General features: G+C 62.2%; 2 protein-coding genes across 2 annotated transcripts; one reads left to right on the forward strand and one right to left on the reverse strand.

Annotated features, from left to right (window-relative positions):
- The first annotated feature begins 3,920 nt into the window (after positions 1 to 3,920).
- CHLRE_03g208609v5 (uncharacterized protein) lies at positions 3,921 to 7,352 on the forward strand. The gene is made up of 4 exons (XM_043061563.1): positions 3,921 to 4,283; positions 4,394 to 4,432; positions 4,606 to 5,072; positions 5,688 to 7,352. The coding sequence occupies exons 1-4, from the start codon at positions 4,085 to 4,087 to the stop codon at positions 5,724 to 5,726; spliced, it is 744 nt and encodes a 247-aa protein (XP_042926692.1). The 5' UTR covers positions 3,921 to 4,084; the 3' UTR covers positions 5,727 to 7,352.
- A 4,292-nt stretch (positions 7,353 to 11,644) lies between these two features.
- On the reverse strand, positions 11,645 to 18,620 carry CHLRE_03g208721v5 (uncharacterized protein). The gene is made up of 10 exons (XM_043061564.1): positions 18,218 to 18,620; positions 17,086 to 18,041; positions 16,781 to 16,910; positions 16,459 to 16,539; positions 15,944 to 16,093; positions 15,642 to 15,728; positions 14,706 to 14,813; positions 13,710 to 14,358; positions 12,615 to 13,535; positions 11,645 to 12,364 (listed from the first exon to the last, which is right to left on the reverse strand). The coding sequence occupies exons 1-10, from the start codon at positions 18,407 to 18,409 to the stop codon at positions 12,093 to 12,095; spliced, it is 3,546 nt and encodes a 1,181-aa protein (XP_042926693.1). The 5' UTR covers positions 18,410 to 18,620; the 3' UTR covers positions 11,645 to 12,092.
- Between the last annotated feature and the right edge of the window lie 72 nt (positions 18,621 to 18,692).

The following is an 18,692-nucleotide window of genomic DNA, read 5'->3' on the forward strand; positions in this document are numbered from 1 at the left end:
TCAAGCTGGGCGCTCTTGAGGTGCAGACATGTGGCCATGCAGCGGCTTAAGAAGGAACTTGACACAGGCTTGGCGTGGGTACCACAGTGATCCAGAAAGGAAAGCGAGCGTCAGCTGATGCATGTGCGATGGGACAGTGGTAAGGCAGGTTGGTGAAGTCCCGTAGGGTGCAGCTGATCCCCAGACCCCAGGAGATGGCAAACAATATGCAACGGCAGCTGATGCTACCGGTTGCGTCGTCAATGCGGTCCACACGCGCACGCACCACTCCGCACCTCCGCTCCCCTACTGCTTCGCACCGCCACCCTGCGCCCACCGCTCATCCCTACACCAATTCTGGTTACCTTCCTAGGAACCGCCTGCAGGTGCGCTGCGGCTCCGCATCGCGAGTGTGACGTTGCTGTGTGTCTGTGTGGTGCTATTGCTTGGCCGGGCGCCCAGAGCGTGAGGAATGCGCGTTTGCAAACTTCCAGCCAGCCAGCAACTTGTCGGGGCTTGTGAAGTGGTGATGATTGACGAGGCCGTCAGGCCAAGTACGGGCAGGGCAAGGCCTCGGCTAGCCTCGGGGGGCACAGTCTCGCGGCAAGCCTGTGCGTGCGGCCAGCTCTGAAATGCAGTGCGCCCAAAGACCCCAGGATGCAACAAGCAGCAGGCAGAGGAGATGCGAAGAGAAGTGGCGCAGTTGGCACTTGGCAGCGTTAAGCGCTGTGTCAGTGGATATGGCAGATGCTTAATAATGCGCTGTTCCTCTCGCCTGCATCATGTTGGTAGCTTGTCGGTACTGTAACTTTGGTGTTCGACCAGCCGCGCGCTCATGGGACCCTGCCATCTACAGGAGGGTGGGAAATCCGGAAAGTTGTGGATTGAGTCTGGTCGTACGGTTGCGGAAACCGGGCTGTGGCAGCAACTTAGTTGTGGTTGGCGGGGGTTCCAAGTTTAGGGCGGCGGCCTGTGCCGACAACTAAGATTGGGCCGGGGGGCCGTGTCAGATGCGGCCGGGGCCCCCGCGCGGCAACTCAGATGCGGTCCGACGCCATTGAAGATTGCGCGCGGGGGAGGTATCCACAACCTAGTTTCCCGACATCAGATGGGATATCCCCTCAGAAAGGAGCTTAGGAGAACACAGGACGGTCGGGGGATTCACAGGATGGTGAGTGGATGGCGGGCCGGGTGATGGCGGTGGATAGCGGCACCTGCTGACAACCCGGCAGCTGGGGAGGGATTGCCTGCCTAAATGTTCATATACATATTTAATCTGCTGAAGTATTGATATATGCTCGCATTTCCCAGCAAGGCTTCTGGCAGCTCCCCTCTCTTGGTTCAGTCCCTGAACTGAGCGAGTTAGAAGCTCCATAGTAAGGGATATGGTTGACAGTATGTAACACTACAGGTCCATTAAAACTGTAGGCAGTTTGGGGGTGTTTGCCAAAGACGAACCACTGGTTCGCGGCAGCTTGCTGGCAACTTTGCCCATTTAAGGGCGCCCGGGGTGTCTACGATCGTTCCAACTGCTGAGTGGTACTCAATTAAAGCACTGCCTAGGACTATAAAGCGTGCTGAAGGAACTGCTGATCACCAGAGTTCTTGCTTCCTTGCCTTCTTTCAAGGCTTCGCACACGAATATAGTTTGTTGCATAGAGCCTGTGTCTGCAGTCTGTGTCTGCAGCCTATATGTAAGAGAGTTGACGGGGATGGAAGCGGGCTGCCCGTTCTTGGGCTACCCGGCTTCCGCTGTGCGTGCCGCCATGCAGCCGTGCACCTACTACCGTGCAAACACTACACAACGATGCTTGGCTCTCAAAACCAGATATGAGCGCGCGCCAACTGAGTTGTGCAGCGGGGCCGCCCTGCTAAACTCAGATTGGGATGCGTGTCAACCGAGTTGCGCGGCGGGACTGGTCTCCCAAACTTGGATTGGGGCGGGCGGCAACTGAGATGCGCGGCGGGACCGGTCCCCCAAACTCAGATTGGGGCGGGTGGCAGCTGAGATGCGCAGCGGCACCCCTGCCGCCAACCAAGATGCCGCCCGGCGGCAACCAAGATGCCGCGCGAGACAGATGCCCGACCAGACCCACCCCCCAAGATGCCCCCCGGCGGCAACTTTCTCACCCTTCCACAAGCAGCAGGCAGAGGAGATGCGAAGAGAAGTGGCGCAGTTGGCACTTGGCAGCGTTAAGCGCTGTGTCAGTGGATATGGCAGATGCTTAATAATGCGCTGTTCCTCTCGCCTGCATCATGTTGGTAGCTTGTCGGTACTGTAACTTTGGTGTTCGACCAGCCGCGCGCTCATGGGACCCTGCCATCTACTGGGATTTGAGAATTAGCTGCGCCCTACGGGACCTCGCCAAGACGCCAACCTGCCTAAACCCTGTCCCATCGCACACTCATCCCTATACCACATCACACTGCCCACCCCCACCCCACGCATTTCCCACATTCGCCGCCCTGCCCGTCTGACCGCAGATACCCAGCTGCCGATGGCGGGTGCAAACCGTGGCAGTACCCTGGTCCCAGTGCTATTCTGTATCTTCCTGTCTGCCCGGCAGAAATTTGCCCTGTAAGAGCCTATGGCGCCATACTTTGTTTATGAAAGCGTGAAAACAGCAAGATTCTGAGGGGTCTCCATAAGAATCGCAGAAGACATTTCGGGGTGACTGAGGTTCCCGAGAATACTCTACGGTCGTGTCCTGCTGGCACCATAGAGACACACCAAAGTAGAGCAGCCTTCTACCAGGGTAGTGACTCCGTGGGTGCGTGCGCGTGAGCGTGGGTGAGGGCGCCTGGGGTTTGCATCTACACTTATTCCCAAGATGCTATGGCAGAACCCAGCCAGGTTACAACGCAAGGAAGTGTGCTACGCAGTTTTGTTATGGTTACGACGGCGACCCTGGCTCTGCCACGAGTTGCGTACTGCTTTCCTGCGTATGGCCCTTTGTCAAACCCCGCCTCCGCTCATCATGCACGCAAAGCACACGCGCACAAGCACACACGCGCGCATCCCGGGTCAGAGATAAAACCACACGGACGCTCACACCAACATCATCTCGCCTCCTCACACATCCTGCAACGTACAGCTCGAGCAACCAAGTACTTGTCACAAGCTTCACTCGCACCATGCACCACACGCCCTGGCGACATTGGCTACAATTGGTTATGGTACAGCTCCCTTCCCATCCTCCACGCCACTCCTCCACGCGTGCCCCCCGCACGCGCACTCTCCCCTCACGCGCCAACGCCAACGTATCCCGCCCTCCCTCCCCACGCAATACGCTGCCAATCAGCGCTGCTGTGCACTTCAGTTCTGCGGGTGCTGCCAGGGATGCGCCGGCAGCCGCTGCAGCCGCGCCGCCGCCTCCCGCCGCCGCCCCTCCTCCTCCGCGCGCTCGCGCTCCCGCGCCGTGTCAGCTTGGAAAATGGGCTGAGCCCCGCATCAGGGAGGACTGACTGCAAATACGATGCCCCACGTCTAGGCCATGTCAAGCAGAGAGCACAGATCCCATTGGGCCTCTTTCCAGTGGGGACTTTAGCCATTTAGTGCCTCCCACTTTAGCGAATTTCGTTTGCGACACTAACTAGCAGCACACCTTGGCCATTTATCTTGACATTTAGCTAGGCGCACCCAAAGGCAACTTGGGTGTTTGCCGCGTGTCACCCCTCACGAAAGCTGCTCCCCGGCGAGATCGCCGAAGCCGACCGAGGTCGGCTTTACACCGCCCCGCTTAGCGTCCTACTATATTTAGTGTTTTTAAGCGACCCCACAAATCAGCGGAGTGCGCGCAACAGGGCGCCACTAAATCGACTGGAAAGAGGCCCATTGCCAAAATTTCGGCCATTGGGTGCCGTGGCCTGCACCTGCAACCGTGGCGCATGCAATCAGAAATTCACCAGTCATCTAATCGTCATAGCTCACAGCTACTTAAGCACAGCTACTTGAGTACTACATGCTGTGTGCAGCTCTCGTGAGAGATCCTGCCTTCGCACAGCTTAGCGCAGCGTCATAGCAAGTTGACGTGTTTTCGTGCTCACTTCAGCCGCTAGGGCTGTTACTCCGGGAGTGGCAGGAATTTTGGGATTAATTGGCAACATGGCCAGCCAGACCGAAGTTATTGATGCTGTCAACGCTGCTGCTACCTCTTTCGGCATGGACGGCACGGAGTTAGAGCAGCTCCTGGGCTACGTGGCCTCAATGCCGGCGGATGAGTACCGCGACTTCACTAGTCCGGGTGTCCAGGACCCCAAGGCAATCTTGGAGCTCGTGCGGAGTCGATTTAAGGCTCAAGAAGGTAGGATAATCTCCGTCTGTGGTGCCGTTAAGCCGTTTGGGTTTTATTGGCGCAGTGTGGCTCCTGCTGGCCTTGGTGGTGAGCAGCAGCCCTGCGTTCCTCTTGCGCAGGCGTGGCGTCTGGCTCTCAGCACAGTGCGAGCATCACAGGTGAGTTGTGGGTCGACCAGCTTCCTAAAACGTCGGACGGGCAGTGGGGCGCTACCACTGGGTTTTGGGCGGGTTGGCATCTGTGCGCAACCAGACAGGTTGCCAAGGCTATCACATCATGGAAGTGGTGCATCGCCTCACGGCCCACCTCTTGTACTTGTGGTCCGTCGCAGCGGTGCCGGCTGCCGGAGCTCCCGCGCCCACTGCGCCGCCGTACGTCGACATGGCGATGCTGAAGGACTTGCTGGCGGAGCAGGCGCGGTCGCTGAAGGACGGGCTGGCGGAGCAGGCGCGGTCGCTGAAGGACGCGCTTGCGGAGCAGGCGCGGTTGCAGAACGCCGCGCTTGCGGAGCAGGCGCGGTTGCAGAACGACACGCTGGCGCGGTCGCTGGCGGAGCAGGCGCGGTCGCTGAAGGACGCGCTGGCGGAGCAGGCGCGGTTGCAGAACGCCGCGCTTGCGGAGCAGGCGCGGTTGCAGAACGACGCGCTGGCGCGGTCGCTGGCGGAGCAGGCGCGGTCGCTGAAGGACGCGCTGGCGGAGCAGACGCGGTCGCTGACGGCCAAGGTGCAGGAAGTTCTGGTTGACAACGCGCAGCGGCGTCACCACCCCGGGGCTTATCTCCGACGGGAGTGGGCTATGGTAAGCTGGATCCTTACCAGGCTTGGGTTGAAGGCTCTGACAGTGCACGACGGGTCGATCTGCACGACAGTGTAGAGCTTCGTGGGGCTTCGTGTGGATGTTTTTCTGATGCTGACTATGTCCTTATCTATCGTTGACCGACAACCCGAATTCGAACCCCCCTACCGTCTACCACTTATCTAGTCATGAATGCCCCCGCCCCGGCCCTGCGTTGCTGTGTTGCCCCTGCGCCATGCCTGACCGCGCCCGCTTTTTACGTGCTTGCCCCGCATGTTCTGCCTGGTGGCGATGGCGTGGCGTCTGCGCACCGAGCGCGCAGGTGAGTCGCGGGTATCGGCCCGGATCGGCCAAAGTATGCAGCCGCAGCTCGCACTTCTGCCATGATTGGGCAACGCATGCCGAATACAGTTTACGTGCTCGCAAAGCGTTTTCACTACTACGCGCCACATGCGTCCGCTTTTCCTAGCTAAACGGGCACTGTCACTTTCACGGAGGGGTAACGAGCTGGCCGCTCATTCGACAATAATTTCGTCTGCTGGTCTTCAGTGCATCCTGTACCGCTTTCCTAACCATCCTTGCACCCCCCCCCCCCCCGATGCACTGGGAACCTTGCAGAGCAAGGCGGCAGTGCCCAAGGAGAAGAAGGTGTTGTGACCGTGTGGGATATTAGTGCTCATAGCCGTCGGAGCGGCACCTGTGGCGCTGTCCGCGGTACTGCTGCTCGGCCAACAGTACTGCCGCGTGACAGCAGTCGTGGCGGCTATGCGAATGCGGGCAGCGGCGTGGGCTAGCCTGTCGGCGCGTTGGGCTGTTGCCGCATACATCGGCTTCCTGGAGGGCGTGGGTCATCGCGGGTATCAGGCCTGTGCAGTTTGCAGTGCGGGCGCCGCTGTGGCTCTTGGTGTGGGTCCCGACCTGTGTGCGCAGAGTGTCCGGGCTCGATGGGTACTGGCCAGGTACGGTAGTGGTGCGTGGCGCTGTGCATCTTCGTTGTGCAGGTGTTGCAGGCGGTCTGGCATGGTGCGCTGCCGCCAGCGGGTGTGAGCGCTGATTTGCTATGGCTGGTGGGCGACATCAGGTCCCTAGCGGGCATGGCGCTCTTCTCCTGGAAGTCCCTGCTGGTCGCCCAGGAGCGCGGGGCTTGGATATTGGTGACTTGGCTCTGGTGCGGAAGGGTGGGCCGCGGTTGTTGTTGAATGTCTGCAGTAACGACGACGGTGGCCCTGAGGCTGGAGGAAGTGGCTGTTAGGCCATCAGCGTGATTGCGTGTGGTCGCGTCGCATTGGCACGACTTCCTGATCTTATTTTGTGACTTGATCAACAGCTGTACAAGCAGGGCTGGAACAACACGCCTTTGCCTGGGCAGTACCATTACTTGTGAAGTGTACCTGCCGATGTCAGCCAGGCATCGTTGTATCATGTGCAAACAAGTAGGTGTGGCAGCCAGTCAGACATCTTTCATTCTTTATATTGCAGCCGACCAAGAATGGCATATATACAGGCGATGCATTACTTGTGTGTGTGTGTGTGTGTGTGTGTGTGTGTGTGTGTGTGTGTGTGTGTGTGTGTGTGTGTGTGTGTGTGTGTGTGTGTGCGTGTGTGTGTGTGTGGATGGATGCGGTTTCGAGATGGTGTGTACGTTTCAGCGTGCAATCCTATGCTTGAAAGTACCAACCGCTTAATGTTACACCAGGACGGGTGACCGAACACGGCGCAGGTTAGTGCCCATGCCGCTTTCGGGATTCGAGTAGCAGCCTACGGGAAGAGCGCACATCATGCGCTCCGGTATTTTGAAGTCAGTGTCTGTTGCTGACTTGGCATGCATCTGCTCTGTGGATGCGTAAAGTGAGTCTGCGGATTGTCTGTCTCGCGGTGCTTGTTGGATGCATGTATGCGGATGGGCGATTCCCCCAATGGGCGTCAGTCTTTGCACGCCCGGCAGCTTATGAGGGCTGCGCTCTCATGTTGTACTATATAAGCGGTTTCACAGTTAGGAACCCCATTGCAGAGGTAGGTCCGAGCTACGCCTGCCAGTAGAGATCATTCGAGTATAAACGCCCTGAGGAGTTCCTCAAGATCCAATTTGCATCAAGCTGGGCGCTCTTGAGGTGCAGACATGTGGCCATGCAGCGGCTCCAGAAGGAACTTGACACAGGCTTGACGTGGGTACCACAGTGATCCAGAAAGGAAAGCGAGCGTCAGCTGATGCGTGTGCGATGGGACAGGGGTAAGGCAGGTTGGTATATGGGACATGAAAAAGGCAAAGCAAGTGCCTAATGTAGTTGCGGCCGGATAAACAAAATTGCACCCAGCCCAGGCACCGACGATCATGGAAATACGTCGCCCCCACGCCGGAGACTGCCCAGCCCCCCGTTACCAGTAATACCGTGACCAGAGCGGATGTGTAGTGCTGATCACGACATGAGGCTGAGCACCTGAGGCTGGGGCGAACTGAGCTGGTGGCGAGCTGAAATGCTGTTGCGCACTCCTCGCGCTCCAAGTCGCCCGGCCAGGCCACACGCCACAGACAACACACAATGCCGTGCGGGAGGGCTAGAAGATTCGGAACGGCGCGCACCTGCAGAGCACATCGGCGTCCACCGTGAGCCGCTGCAAGGAAGGTCTCAGTAATGCGAGCAGAGTGCAACAAGGGGTGTCAGCTTTGTACAGCTGGAAAATGGGCTGAGCCCCCGTACGCTTGGGAGCTAATAGGCGTGTAACGCCCCGTCAGAGCCTCCATGCCGCTACGACGCGCAGGCGTATCGGCTAGGGACACTCGGGTTGGGGCCGTGCGGGATTTCCCGCGCCACGCATGCGTGCCTTGTCACGTTCCCAAACACCCCACGCATTTCTTTCGCCTCCTGCCATACTCAACACCTCCCTGGCGCCCCACGCTCAAAGGGCTAGGCGCGGGGCGGGGGCGACCTCGGGGCTTCTCGGCATTCTGGCGCGTCAGCAGGCATGGCTCAGCAAGTCGCTTGAAACTTTCGATATACTTCCCGCTTTGCTTGCCGCCAACATAGTTTGCCTTAGAGACTGCATATCAGCGGGCACCGGATGCTTTCCTCGCGACCTCGCGAAAGTCAATTGTCCATGGACTTGCGAGGTCGCTTCTCGCTCCGGCCGAGTTTTCCCTGCCGCCTATTTACATGCAATAGGCATTAACAAATACTAATACGTAGCATTCGCGGTTTGCGCCAGTATGCTATGTTTTGCCGACGGACGGACCCTACTGGCGTGGCGCTGGGCCCTACTTATGCTGCATTCGTGGCACGGTAGATCGATGCGCGTATTACTGCTCAAAGGCGCGTTTTGGCCATGTGGCTTCTGCCGGGTTTGCCACACAGGACTCCCAGGCCAGTGTGGGGTCCAAGCCCGATGCGGAGGCTAAGAAGGCGGCCAAGGCCGCGGAGAAGGCGGCTAAGGAGGCGGCCAAGGCTGACGGACAGGGGCAATCCTGGGGGGCTTCGCCCCCCCCTGGATCGCTTCGCTCGGGGGGCTCAGCCCAAAAACAAGGCCGGGCGACATGTGCACAAAACAGGGGGAGGCAGGGTGCAGGCGGCAGCAATAAGTAGAGCAATGGGGCGTAAAGGCGCGCATGCCCATGCAGCGGGGGTTGTGAGGGGCACGAGCATGGTGTGCAGTGACAACAGCACGCCGGAGGTGAGGAGGCACAGCTGATGCTGGTGCTGCGAGACGGCGTGCTGCACGCCTGGGCGCTGGGTGGGGATGTCGGCAGGGGGGTGATGGCGGAGGGATGACTGAAGGATGAACACCGGGCTCACGTAGAGCTCCCCGGATGGCGACATCGGCGGGCTGGCTGTGAGCTGGGACACAGGGGCCTGGTGCCCGTGCCCGGGTACATGGGTACCCTGACAGTGGGCGAGTTGATCGAACACCAGGCCGGCCGCAGATGTCCGCTGGGAAGGGGCGGCCGGACTGGCGGCCCACCCAAGAACTTACAGCGCCACCGCACCGCAGCCAGCCTACCGCCGCCACAGGGAGTCCGTAGCGTCCAGGGCTGCTGCATGCTGACGGCGAGGGGGAGCTGCCGCTGACGAGGCGCTGCAACGACTGACACGAGTGGGCGGCAGTAGGCGGGCGGCCGGGGCAGGGTGGGCCTGATAGATAGCTGCATTTGAGGCACAGAAACGTTAGCAGGTTGGTGAAGTCCCGTAGGGTGCAGCCCTGGTGCAGCTGATCCCCAGACCCCAGGAGATGGCAAACAATATGCAACGGCAGCTGATGCTACCGGTGGCGTCGTCAATGCGGTCCACACGCACACCACTCCGCACCTCCGCTCCCCTGCTTCGCACCGCCACCCTGCGCCCACCGTTCATCCCTACACCACATCACACAGCCCACCCCCCACACACACTTCACATACCCGCCGCCCTGCCCATCTGACCGCAGATACACAGCTGCCCAAGGCGGGTGCAAACCGTGGCAGTCCCCTGGTCCCAGTGCTATTCCGTATCTTCCTGTCTTGGCAGAAATTTACCCGAAAGAGCCTCCGGCGCCATAAATTGTTGTGATGGCTCGGCGTCTTCGGGTGCTGGGACTGTCCCCTCTGTAACATCCGCATCCATAAATTGTTGAAAAAAGCATAAAAAGCAAGATTCTGAGGGGTCTTCCTGAGAATCGCAGAAGACATTTTGAGGTGACTGAGCAGAGGGGGGGGGGGGTAGGAACGACCCCCCGACCGACCGACCGACCTGCCGTACGACCCCCCCTGCCGTACGACCCCCCAAAACCCTCAGAACCCCTTAGTTTTTTGTCAGATTGGTGCCAATCGACTGCTCTCGGTGGTATCGCTCTCGGTGGTATCGCTCTCGGTGGTATCGCTATGTAAAATGATCCGCCTTGGGAACACACTTTGGCCGACCGACATGCCGACAAGTTTCCTGATAGACTGGCCTTCTATGCAACGGCTTATTCCAATGTTACTCGATAGTGCGAAATGTGCTGACACGTTCATCATGCAAAACCCGGCCGGCACCGGCCTGTCCCTGACCAGTTCCCCAGGCATCTGCCGAAATGCCGACATGCCGCTCCCCAAACTGCCCCAAACTACGCACGTGTGCTGAGCCTGGGGTATACCTACGCACGCATCGTGGAGTTGCACCCATTGCGCCGCGTGCTGCAGGACAGGAGCGCTTGGAACAAAACTTGGCACGACCCCCAGACGAGCACTATGAAAAGATGAGCCCGCTGCAAAGATGAGCCCGCCCCAACTTTTGAGAATGGATCCCCCTTTTACCGACCGACCGACTGACCGCCGCCTTTGAGGGGTCATAACTTTGCATGCAGAAACCCATTTTCAATTCTGAAAGCGGATTCGTGATTTTCTCGTTGACCTCTATCCATTTGAAGCATGGGGTCTGTTTCGAAAGATTCTACCCCCCCCCCCTGGACTGAGGCTGACTGAGGTTCCCGAGAATACTCTACGGTCGTGTCCTGCTGGCACCATGGAGGCACACCAAAATAGAGCAGCCTTCTACCAGGGGGGTGACTCCGTGGGTGCGTGCGCGTGAGCGTGGGTGAGGGCGCCTGGGGTTTGCATCTACACTTATTCCCAAGATGCGATGGCAGAACCCAGCCAGGTTACAACGCAAGGCAGTGCGCTATGCAGTTTTGTTATGGTTGCGACGGCGACCCTGGCTCTGCCACGAGTTGCGTACTGCTTTCCTGCGCATGGCCCTTTGTCAAACCCCGCCTCATCACGCACGCAAAACACACGCGCACAAGCACGCTTTCCCTTGTTGTTCCATCCTGGGCCCAACACCTCATAAATTGGTGGCATACATAGAGGAAACCGGGGCCCAACACGTCATACATTGAGAAAACCGAGAGTGGACTACAAAAGTCTACAAACCCCGCAAACTGAGACCACACTCGCCAAGTTCTTGTTAACCAAGGACGTCCCATATGATAACAAGGGGGTGTCGCTTGGCTGAAGCTGAAAAATGGGCTGAGCCCCGCATCGGGCGTACGGCGGCCAAGGTTCGTGCGCCGTGCCCCCACCCCGGCACGCGCTGATGGAGATGCTGCTTGGCAAACCGCGGCCTGCAGCCCTGCGACCTGCTGGCGGCGGTGGCGGTGCAGGGCCTGGCGGCGGCGGTGGCGGTGGCGGTGGCGGCGGTGCAGGGCCTGGAGACGGCGGTGGCGGCGGTGGTGGCACCGCGCCTACCGGCGGCAACAGCAGCGGCCACGGCGTTGGGCCCGGTGGTGGCGGCGGCACGGGCGGCCCTGGGCCCAGCGGCAGTGGCGGCGCGCATGTTCGGAGCAGAGGGGGCGGGCAAGGCCACGTGGAGGAGGACAGCGCGGCGCCGCCTTCAAAGCGGCGCCGGCGCGCAGGTTGAGACCTGCCGGTGTTGTCTGGTTAGCGACCTGTGCTGACGAGGATGGCGTAGCGGGCAGTCAGCTGCAGCGGCAAGGGTGTTGAGAGGTTTTCCTTGCTGTCTGGTTGGCCTGCTGCCTGCTGCACTAGTGCTTGATAGCTGGGCGCGACTGGGCACATATGGCGGGCGGTGCCTGTACAAACCGACCCCGGCTATGTCCGGGAGATGAGGCTAGTATCGGAACCTTCGGCCTCAGACGGAGGACGTGGCGTGGGCTCAGCCCGCTTTTCCCTTGCGAGGGAGAGCCACCTTTTCTTGTTCAAACCCCGCCTCCGCTCATCACGCACGCAAAACACACGCGCACAAGCACACACGCGCGCTTCCCGGGTCAGAGATAAAACCACACGGACGCTCACAACAACATCATCTCGCCTCCTCACACATCCTGCAACGTACACCTCGAGCAACCTAGTACTTATCACACGCTTCACTCGCACCATGCACCAGACGCCCTGGCGACATTGGCTACAGTTAGTTATGGTACAGCTCCCTTCCCATCCTCCACACCACTCCTCCACAACTGCCCCCCGCACGCGCACTCACCCCTCACGCGCCAACACCAACGTATCCCGCCCTCCGTCCCCACGCAACACGCCACCACTCAGCGCTGCTATGCACTTCAGTTCTGCGGGTGCTGCCAGGGATGCGCCGGCAGCCGCTGCAGCCGCGCCGCCGCCTCCCGCCGCCGCCCCTCCTCCTCCGCGCGCTCGCGCTCCCGCGCCGCCGCCTCCAGCGCCGCCGCCTCCGCCGCCTGCGCCGCCCGGATGCCCGCCATGAACTCGTCCATGCTGACGCCGCCGTCGCCGTTGGCGTCCAGCGCCGCCATCAGCGCCGCCGCGTCGCGGTCGGAGGCAGGCGCCGCCAGGTCCGCAAGCACCTGCCGCACCTCCCCTGTGCGTGGAAGACATGAGATTGGACAAAAGAATTTCAAAATGTCGGGAAAGCGAGAACGTGTGAAAGAGTGTGATTGGACTTAAGGTGACGGGACCGGAGTCCATTCCATCCAATGCATATTACTTACCGCCAAACGCATGGCTAGCACGCACGTTAAACCCAATAGGCACGGTCAGTCAAGAGGCACAGCGCAGCGCAGCGCAGCGCAGCGCACAGCACAGCACAGCACGCAGCGAGCAGCACCCACCCAGGCTGAGCCGTCCGTCGCCGTTCACGTCCAGGTGCCGGAACAGCTGCTCCGCCGCCGCCGCCGCGTCCCGGTGCGGCAGCCCGATCACCAGCGGCTGCAGCAGCCCCGCGTCGTCGGCCTCGTCCACAGAGGCCACGCTGGAGAACAGCAGCGCGTTGGCGGCGGCCGAGGCTGTAGCAGAGGCAGCGGCCGAGGCTGAAGCAGAGCCTGCCGCATGTGAAGAGGTGTTGTTGTCGGCAGTAGCAGTGCTTGCGTCGGCAGCAGCAGCGGCAGGGCTGCTGCTGTGCGGTGTCGCGGGTGCTAGGTGGTGCGGCAGCGCGGCTGCGGGCGCCGTATCCGCAGCGACCGCGTGCGCGGGGGTGGATGGGGAGGGCTGTGCTGATGCAGGGAGGGTGGTTCGCTGTGCGGAGGGTTTTGGAAGCAGGACGGGCGGCGAGGACAAGGAGCCGGGCGCGCTGCGGCGTGGCGGCGGCGCCATCAGCTTGGGCGTCGTCCCTCGCCCGGAGCTCCCGCCGGAGCCGGCCTTGCTTCCGCTGGCAGCAGCAACAGCAGCAGCGGCAGCGGGTGCTGCCGGCAAGTGTGCTTCCGCGCTGGATGTTGCCGATGGACGTGCTGCTGCTGCTGCTGCTGCGAGAGGGTGCACGTGTGCCGTGGGGCCCAGCGCAGCGGCAGCCGCGCGAGACACCTCGCTTGCGGCTGTGCTGCTTGTTGGGAGTGGCGGCGCCGCTGCTGCTGGTGTCGGTGCTGAGAGCGCGTCCAGAGCAGCACTCCCACCGCCAGACGTCGCGGACGACACCACCGCGGCGACTGCTGCTGAAGCGGCCGCCGCCGCTGCCGCCGCCGCCGCGGCCGCCGCGCGGCGCTCCTTCCTCTTGCGGCGGCGCTCCGCTGCGGCCCTGGCGTCCTCCGCACCCAGGCCTGCAGGTGGCAACGGCGAGAAACCGATGCAAGTGAAAGACCGCACGCAATAATTGGCCAGCAAAGCGGGACCTTCCCTCCGGTAGCCTGGGAGCTAGGGCACAGTCAGCATGCACCCGCACCAGCACACCCGCTTCCCCACCCGTAACTCCACCCGCCGCCCCGCCGCCCCACCTGAGGACGCCGCCCGCAGCAGCAGCCGGCCGCGCGGCTGTGCAGACAGCCGCGTGCGCAGCTCCTGCGTCCAGGCCTGCAGCTGCCGCGCCGTGCGCGCGTCCAGCCCGCCCTTGTACACCGCGTGTGCGGCGTCGCCCGACTCGGCGGCCCGGTCCATGGCTGCGGTGCGGATCTGCAGCTCCAGGCACAGCGGTCCGACCAGCTCCTCCGAGGAAGCGGAGGAGGCGGAGGAGGAGGCGGAGGAGGAGGAAGAGGAGGAGTCGGAAGGGGAGTCGGAGTAAGAGGAGTAGGGGGCGGAGGAGTAGGTGTAGGGGTAGTGTGCGGCGGTCGCGGTGCTGCTGGCACTGCTGCTGCTGCTGCTGCTGCCGCTCCTGCCGGCGTACACGAGCGCGGGCGTGTCCAAGGATGACAGGGAGTCCGAAGACGTGCTGCCGGTGCTGCCTGCGGTGGTCGCGCCTGCACCCGCCACTGCCGCCGAGCTTCCCGCCTGCTCGTGCTGCTGCTGCTGCTGGTGCTGCTCCTGCTGCTCCACGCCCAGCTGCCCCAGCTGCAGTGTGAGGTGGATGGACTGGTAGCCGTTGGTCTTGGGCGCCGTGATGTAGTCCTTGGAGCGGGAGGGGATGGGCCGCCACAGCGTGGAGGCAACCTGAGGGGGGGGGGGAGGAGGGGAGCGCAGGGCATGACTGGGTGTTGAAACGCGCATGGGGGCCCCGCTACTTGCAGCTGGGGGGTGGGGGTGGGGGTGGGCTGGTGTGGGGTGGGGTGCCGTGCCGGGCAGGGCGATGAGCGGGTGCGTGCGTGGGTGGGTGGGTTCGCGCTCAGCACATGGCGATACAGGGATTGCACTTGGTTGCTAAGGCCGGAGCAGGGAACTGCGCTGTGCGACACGACGCAGCGCGCCCATGCAGCCGCACAGCACGCACTGGCTGCCCCCCACACCTCCCCATTGTTTAAACCTTGCACGCCCCCCCCCCCGGCGCCGCCGCCTCTCACGTCCTGCACGATGTAGCAGGCCTTGGCTGCCGCCGCCTCGGCCTCGGCGGGCGGCAGGAAGTCCACGGGCTGCACGATGGCGCGCATGCCCAGCAGGTCATACAGCTCCTGGGGGGGGGTAGGGAGGGGGGATTACATTCATGATTAGTTAAGGAAGTGGTAGACGGTAGACCATCTTGCGGAACATGAAGCGGGGGACGGGGGGGTTGCATTCATGATTATAAGTTTAAGGAAATGGTAGACGGTAGGCAAGGGGGGTAGCCATCCATGGGATGGTGTGTATCAAATATGAAGTGAAGTGCCGACGTCCAGAGGTACAGCGGGCACACGCGACGCATTCCATACCGTTGTTTCGCCAGCGGCAGGCTGCTGGCTCCCCCGTGTTTCCGTGGCGGCTAACGCTAAAATACTAAGTTCCTATTGAAAGCAAGTAGTCTGGAGTAGTAGTGGTCCTAAGTAAGGCTCGTTGGTAAAGAAGCTGAGTGCATGCGTCGAGGTGGCTAGCTTAGCTGCTGCGGCGCGAAACCGGGACCCCGCGAACTCACCTAATCGCTCAGCAATGCAAGCCACGCCAGAGCCGCGCGCGCAGGGGGAAGCACACACAGGAAATGGGCGAGCGGCAGTAAGGCAAGGGGGAAGGGGGAGAGGTGGAAACGGGGAGGGTGGGAGCCGCAGGAACGAGCAGGGGGGCGGCAGGCACGTCTCCAGCACGGGGTAACGACTGCTGGGTGCCCTGCGGCATGGGCGCCACGCCAGCTGAGGCACACACGGCTGCTCGCCTCCGCCACGTGTGCCCCCGGTGTGTGTGTGTGTGTGTGTGTGTGTGTGTGTGTGTGTGTGTGTGTGTGTGTGTGTTAAAGAGCACAAGGAAAACGTGTGTGTGTGTGTGTGTGTGTGTGTGTGTGTGTGTGTGCTGCACGCCTCGCCCGCTCTCACCTCCCTGCTGCGGCCTCCGCGGGACAGGTCCCCCAGGTGCAGCAGCTTCTTCATCACACTGAACAGCGACTTGGTGCGTGCCTTGACCTGCGTGGAGGGGGGGTGGGTGGAGAAGGGGCAGCGCGTTTGAGAGTCTGCTGTTTAGTTGCTGTCGTTATGGTATTGTTGTGGTGGGGAGCGATGAGCCACACGGCTGCAGCAGCACGGTTTTCCGTTTGGGGTTGTGTTGGGCCCCGTCAAGGAGTCACCGTCACCGCCGCCGCCGCCGCCACCGCCACCCCCGCCCCCGCCCCCTCCCTCACCACCAGCCCGCCCGCCAGCCGGTCGAAGGCGGGGTGGCGGTCCAGCGCCGCCAGCAGCTGCTGCTGCGCCGCGAACAGCGCGTCCTCCGCCGGGTCCATCAGGCCGCGCAGCCAGGAGGCGGTGGAGGCGTACGAGTCAGGGAACAGCACCTGGTGAGGGGGAGGACGGGGGAAGAGAGGGGGGGGGTACATTCATGATTATCTCAGAAGTGAAGGCGTAGCCAGGAGGGGGGGGAGGGTGGAGAGGAGGAGGAGGGGGAGAAGAGGAGTGAAGGCAATTCATAGGCAGCCGTGGTGTAAACGCGCCGTGCTTGCCCATCTCCATACGGTACTTGTATTTGTCGTTATTACCCTCACAACCTGATACAGCCTTGTTATGGACAAGAGGCCACTTCCTTTCCCTCGTCCTGACAAGCCACCGGCGTACCAGTCAAGGTGCACCAGTGCCGGTGTACTGCCCGCATGCGACTGCCCCCCAGCTTTTGTCCCCCTCCCCACCAGTCCCCCCCCCTCACCTTGAGGCACATGTCCTCCATCAGCGCACTCAGCGGCCCCAGCCCCAGCGCGTGACCCATGGGCGCAGCGATCTGAAGAGCCTGTGCAGAAGGAATTGCGATTGCAGTTGTTGTCAATTGTTTGTGTGTGGTCAGGAAACCGGCTGCCGACTTCGTCTGCTGCAGCGACCCTCTGCCTGCTCCCCCCTTACCCCTCCCGTCTGCCCCTCCCCTGCTCCTTTCCCCCTCCTTCCCCTCCCCCGACTTTCATGGACGGCTCCCCCTTTCCCCCCTCCTCTTCCCCCCTCCTCTTCCCTTTCCCCTCTCCCCTCCCCCCTCCCACCTCCAGCGCCAGCGCCTGCTGCTCGTACTGCGGCAGTCCGCCCATGTGCTGCAGCTCGTCCCACCAGCACACCACCTCCACCGCACAGGCGCGCACGTCGTGGAACGCCAGGCACCACTCCCGCACCGCACTGCGCAGGCGCAAGACAGGACCCAAGCATGAGAGTATGCACCACGAGTTGGACAAACTGGCACAATGGCTCCCTTCCACCTCTCTCGACCCTCCCGGCCTCCACCCTCCACTGCCCCTCTCCCATCCCTCGCCTCCCCTCCTCTCCCCCCTCCTCCTCCGCCCTTCCCCCGCACCTGGCTCCCTCGTCGTCTAGCAGCTCAATGCGCCTCGGCGCCTGCCGCACCCGCAACATGTCGTGCACCAGCGCCGCCACACTGGGGCCCAGCTGCGCCCGGATCACGTCCGCCCGCAGCGCGCCCACGTCCGCCGCCTCCGCCACCACGCCCGCGCACATCGCAAAGGCATCCAGCGGCAGCCCCGCCGCGCACAGGTCTGCCAGCGTGGAGGCCAGCTGCACGGCGCGGGTGGCCGGCGACCGGCCGTCGCGGCGCGGCGGCGAGGCTTGCAGCGAGGACAGCGCCAGTTTGAGGGCGGTGATGATGGCCTCAAAGTGCTGCTGCTGCTGTGGGGATTGAGGTTGTGCGCCGGGTGGTTGTTGGCCGGGTGGGACGTAGGGCTGTAGCTGGGTGGAGGCGGCGGGCAGGCTGGTGAAGGGGCGGCCGGAGGAGGAGGCGGGGGCCCAGGGGGAGGGCGCGAGCGAGTCGGGCCGCGGCAGGCTGCCGGCACTGTTGCCGTCGGGGCTGAACCTGGAGGCGGCGGCGGTCGAGCCCGAGCTGGACGGCGGGGAGGGCGGGATGTAGGTGGCCGGCCGACCCGCCGCCAGCGTGGCGTACGGCTGCGCGGGCTGCCCGGCCCCGCCGCCGCTGCCGACATTCCCGCTCCCGCTTGCGGCTGCTGCTGCTGCATTGCCGCTGCTGCTAGCTCCGCTCCCAAGCTGCAGCGGTTGCTGTTGTGGCTGTTGCTGCTGTTGCTGCTGTTGCTGTGGGTGCGGCTGTCGTGGCTGGTGGATGGTGGCCGCCGTGGCCGCGACGGCGTCAGCGGTGTCTAGCGACCCGGCCGCTGACAGCCGACTGGACACCTCGGCCCAGGCGCTGGCCAGCTGGACCATGGTTGCAAGACCGCGCCGAGCGGCCTCGCTGTCGGCAGGTGGGAGCTGTGAGGAGTCCCCGACGTCGGGGTGGCCCGGCACCTGCGGGCGTGTGTGTACGTGTGTGACGAGGCAGGCGTGGATGGTGAACGCGGGATGCTTTGCCACGACATCCCCTTTTTATTGCAGGGCCCCTCGCCGCACCCCGGCGCTTTGCAAACTCTACATTTCGCAAATCCATCGCAATGCAATTTCACCCCGGCATCCAGTTCGCATACCTGAGCCAGCGCACGCAGGTCGCCAGCTGGGCGTGTGCAGTGCTGGCGAGGCCGTAGCCCGGCCAGGGGTATTATTTCTATAGCATCAGGCCTCAATCCACTGCGGCCCACAACGCCTCTCCTCAAGGCCCCGTGCAAACTTTGCCGCTCCTGCCTCGCTGCTCCTGTGCCGGCCTGACCCTGCCTCAACATTCCTGAGGCTACAGAACCCTAAGATAACCGTCTGATAAGCCGGATGCAACGGGAGTGCAGTGTCCGCGCCAGCTCAGCCAAACAGGCCGCCCATCATCAGTTTGCAACATAAGCGAGTGCACTTTGTGAACCTTATTTGATGTGACTATTTAGGGGCACTTCGTTGCAACGCTAGGTCAGGGGGCGATTTGGACATGTAATTGCCCGTTAATAAACAGTTATAGTACAACAGATATTAGCTCTATCTATTGAATGCCCGAAGACCTCTAACCACGCCACTTGA

The sequence above is a fragment of the Chlamydomonas reinhardtii genome, chromosome 3 (genome assembly GCF_000002595.2).
Source record: "Chlamydomonas reinhardtii strain CC-503 cw92 mt+ chromosome 3, whole genome shotgun sequence".
NCBI lineage: Eukaryota > Viridiplantae > Chlorophyta > Chlorophyceae > Chlamydomonadales > Chlamydomonadaceae > Chlamydomonas > Chlamydomonas reinhardtii.